At 39.0% G+C, this 4736-nt stretch overlaps 1 protein-coding gene across 1 annotated transcript; it reads right to left on the bottom strand.

Annotated features, from left to right (window-relative positions):
* Window positions 1-805: 805 nt before the first annotated feature.
* On the bottom strand, window positions 806-2191 carry LOC132601442 (uncharacterized). Its single transcript, XM_060314522.1, has one exon. The coding sequence runs from the start codon at window positions 2189-2191 to the stop codon at window positions 806-808; it is 1386 nt and encodes a 461-aa protein (XP_060170505.1).
* Window positions 2192-4736: the final 2545 nt, after the last annotated feature.

The raw sequence follows: 4736 nt of genomic DNA, 5'->3' as shown, positions 1-4736 counted from the left end.
CAATCTGTTGATGTCCTTTAAGATCATCCCTAATGCAAAAGGCCACTGAGCTAGGACCTGGATTTCCTCTTGAAGCACCATCACTGTTGCACTTATACCAACCACTTGCAGGCACTCTCCATACCACAGTTGTGCACTTCAGGATTGGTCTAAACTGTTCAAAGTAATCAATAATATCAGGCCACTTATGAGGGATGTTCTGCCAAGCTGGATACCTTACTTTGCATAGCAAGTGAATGTTCTGAGAAATTTCATGGATCACCCTATGCATAGACATTGAACCTCCATGAAGCTTTGTGTTTCTCCATTTCCATAGTTGCCACATGATCATTCCTGGTACTGCTTTAATGATAGGTTTCAGTTTATAATGACAATTAATATTCCACCATATTTGCACTACTTGTTTCACCTAAGAACAATTCATTTGTATACCAGCAACACTGCTAAATACCTTCCAGATATATTGTGCAACTTCACCCTTCAGAAATAAATGATCAATGGTTTCCTGCTGTGGGTTCCTGCAACAATAACACCTAGATACTGCATTTATTCCAATGCTAGTTAGCACTTCATCAACAGGCAGCTTAAACTTCCATAATCTCCATAAGAAAAAGGATATCTTGAAAGGGACCTCTTTTATCCATATCTGTTTATACACTGTAGAGATACGACCTTTTTGTCTAAGCAGATTCCAGGCACTTGAAACAGTAAACTTCCCAGAGCTAGTCATCATCCACCATGCCATATCAAGTTTCAAAACTACATTTGCAGGTTTTCCTCTCAATCTGATGTTAGACACAATTTCCTAAGTCAACAAGACATTTTCAATGATGTTTCTCCCTTTAACAAAACCAGACTGATTAGCTGAAATGAGCCTAGGAAGAATATGATCAATCTTGTCATGTAACACTCTAGAAATTATCTTGTTTATGAAGTTGCTAAGACTTATTAGCCTCATATCAGAAAATGTCACAACTTTATTCTTCTTAGGCAACAATACAAGATTGGTGTGTGTTATAGACTTAGGAAGAGTGTGACCCTCAAAGTAAGCCTTCACTACCTTATGCACATCAACACCAACTATATCCCAACATGACTGGTAAAACAAACCTGATAAACCGTCAGGGCCACTTGCACTATCCCCAGCTAGTTCAAATACTGCTTGCCTGACTTCTTCAAGACTTGGAATACTACAGATTACAATATTATCCTCCTCTGTCACCAGTTCTTGAATATGCTCCAATAATGAAAACTCCTCCTGCTGAGGCTCTTGAGTGAATTGCTTCTGATAAAAGGAAATTGCCTCATCTGCTAGATTGTTAGTCCCTTCAATCCAAATACCATCAGAATTTTGTATTCTTTTGATCTGTGTTCTCTTCCTTCTGCCCTTCACTATATTATGGAAGAATCTTGTATTTCTATCTCCTTCTGCAAAACAGTCAAAACCAGCTTTTTGTCTCCAAAATTCCTCCTTATAATGCATATATTTCTTCAGTTCAGCTTGTGCTCTTCGAAGGATCATTCTATTACCTTCTGTAGGGAATTCCTCAAACAAGTCTTCTTTAATTCTAACTTTCTCCTCTCTAATGCTCAGCAGTTTGAAAATGTCCCCAAAAGTATGCTTACTCCACTGTGATAGAGCAGATTGCACACTTTTCAATTTTTTCTTAAAAGCCAGAAAAACATCAGCTGAATCACCTTGCCAATGTTGCCTAACTACATAAGGAAAATCTGCATGCTCAGTCCAAAACTTCAAAAATTTGAAAGTTTTAATAAATGTCTGAGTTTGATCAGTACAAGATAATAACAAAGGTGCATGATCAGAACCAGTCCTTGACAGGTGATCTACTTCAATTTGACCAAACCAGGATTGAAACAAATCATTAACAAGCATCCTATCCAACCTTTTGAAAATACATTCTCCATTTATTCTACCATTACACCATGTAAAAGGGCTGCCTTTGAAGTTAACCTCAGACAACTCACAGGAATTGACACAACAAGCAAAATCTTTATATTCCTGAGGGAAAACAGGTAAGCCCCCAATCTTCTCTTCTTCATTCAGAATTACATTAAAATCACCACCTATTAGCCATGGCATTGACATAGTGGCCGATATATTACACAAACAGTCCCATAAATTAACTGTTTCCACTTCATCACACTTTGCATACACCATAGTAACCACCATATTTTTGTGCAATTCCTGGAAAAACAGCTTAATAGTAATTTGTTGTGTAGTTGTCACGACCCAGCCCAGTGAGCCGCGACTGGCGCCCTACTTAGGCACCCCAAACAGACTTACAAACCAGATCATCATATTAAGACTCATTCAGACTTAACATAAGTTGTTCGAACTGAAAACTAATAGCAGACGTTATACAAGTATTGAATGAACATTTATCTTAAGCGGTCGCCCGTGCAGAATAGTCATATCAAAAATCAGAAGAGTGGCGGAATATACATCGCCCAAATCCACACACACACATACAAACATATGGGCCGTCTTGGCCATAATAGCATACGGGCCGCTTAAGAACGCAAAACAGAACCGCATACGAACACACCGGACCCACGACCCACAACTATGACTACAGGCCTCTACAAACATAACAGAACATACGAACATACGACGGGACAGGGCCCCGCCGTACCCAAATAGTCACAAATGTACAGAATATGCATAGCGGAAAATATGTACCAAAAGATAAGCTCCGGATCAAGGGGAGCTCTCCAAAATAGCAGAATGAGTAGCCTAAACCGGAGGATCACCCAAACGAGCGTCTGTACCTGCGGGCATGAAACGCAGCCCCCGAGGAACAGGGGGTCAGTACGGAAGAAGTACTGAGTATGTAAAGCAGAAGGTACAGAAATCCCAATCATGGCTGGAGTCAGAAGGCACAAAAACAAATATCAAAGTAGCAGATCAAACCTGTGCGAAAGATAAATGTACAGAATGCAAATAAAAATCATGCATAGGGTTCAGGAACGTGGCCACCCCCGACGCTGGTGCCACAACACATCATACTCCAGAAGTTTTCAAATCTCCGTACATACTCCGAACAAATCGTATCACACACATATCACATCATCAGAACATATCAAATGCCATATCACATCATAACTCCATAGACGGTAACCGACCCTATGGCGAGGCTTCGGAAACCGTAACACATCATACTTCCGAATATGGTATAGTGCGCACGATCACAAAGCCGGCCCGGGCACCGGCGGACGAAATCATAATAATTGGCACGAGCGGAGTAGTGCAGAGACCATATGCATATCAAAAAGTAAATTACGGGGTTCGACACATACTTTCATATATATGTGTATTAACATTAGAAGGATCAACATGAGTATCGAGTCAACCGGAATTAATGTACTAAGGTTGCGGACTTTTAAGTTATCAATGTTTCGAAAAATACATCGTAGGCTGTTCTCGGAAAAGTTTAGTATCCTTCATAATGCAGAACGTTCAAATAACAATATAAGACATTTCAAACAGACCATAGAGTCATAGGCAAACGTTTCCTTTTCATATCGGACGGGAACGAGTCAAACAAATCGAATAAGGGAGCCTCGGGACTTGCGGGCCCACCCCGAGTCAAGTCGAGGCGGCGGACATGAATTACCAACGTTAGGTTCCACAAAGCCATCTATAAGAGTTTCGGAGTGATTCGAATACATTAGCGAAAGTTATGAAGGTTTGAGCATCTTTTCAACAGAATATAAAGAATATAATTCAATTGCGCTGAATGAATAGTATTCAAGATCAAACTCGAATTTCCAAGAGCAGAATTATCCCCGAGGTTCCGATCGCAACCTAGTATGACTAGGACATGCCAAAAGAAGGAAAGGTAAACTTTACATACCTTATATGCTCCTTGTGCCTTTCCAAATTCAATTCTCATTTCGTCAAAAACCTACAAATTGTCACACTTACCAATTACTATTCATGAGACTTGAGAATTCTATTCTTAACCCATACTTGTCTATAAAAATTTGGGCAGCATCTCCCCTATAAATCTAACATCCCCGAGAATTAAACTCGGCCAAAATAACAACAACCAACCAACATCAACATCAACAACATCAACAATTGGCTAGAAATGCATCCTAGCATGAATAGTCCTCTTTGCTACATAATGCAATCACTTCTATTCTAACTTCACAATTTCAACCCAATATCAACGTTTTCATATTCATCAACCCATCAAGATCACTCCAATACATTCCGAAAACATTTCATATCATTTTACGAAATATTCACAAAATATACAAAATATACAAGTTTCCCACCAAAACCATAATTCACTCAGAACCTCCAACTTTCAACATAAATGTTCACAACACATTTTTATCTTTTAATTTTACTTTCAAAAGTCACCATTTGCATCTTATAACTTCATTCCCATAATTACATAAACTATACTGAAATCACATACTTTCCGATAACACTTAACAACAAACTCTTCATGTTAACTTAAACCATTATTCTTCCATCTACTCCACAAGGCCATAACAACACGATTATCATACTAAATAATTCAATTCATATTCCCTCTCCCACTTGATGCATACGGCCCACACACACACATCATAATTTCATGATTCTCATGCACTTCACACATATTACAACATGTTTGCATCTTCCATAACATAATAACATAATAAAACATAAAGTTCTTACCTCTCCTCCAACCTTCCGCTTGCCGCAAACGTGGTTCTCTTGC

The sequence above is a fragment of the Lycium barbarum genome, chromosome 7 (assembly GCF_019175385.1).
Source record: "Lycium barbarum isolate Lr01 chromosome 7, ASM1917538v2, whole genome shotgun sequence".
Lineage (NCBI taxonomy): Eukaryota > Viridiplantae > Streptophyta > Magnoliopsida > Solanales > Solanaceae > Lycium > Lycium barbarum.
Note: the sequence above shows the minus strand (reverse complement) of the source record. Positions and strands in the feature narration are given on the sequence as shown.

Excerpts from the sequence above, each read along its gene's own strand:
- LOC132601442 (XM_060314522.1), bottom strand. The coding sequence starts at position 2,191 with ATGGTGGTTACTATGGTGTATGCAAAGTGTGATGAAGTGGAAACAGTT.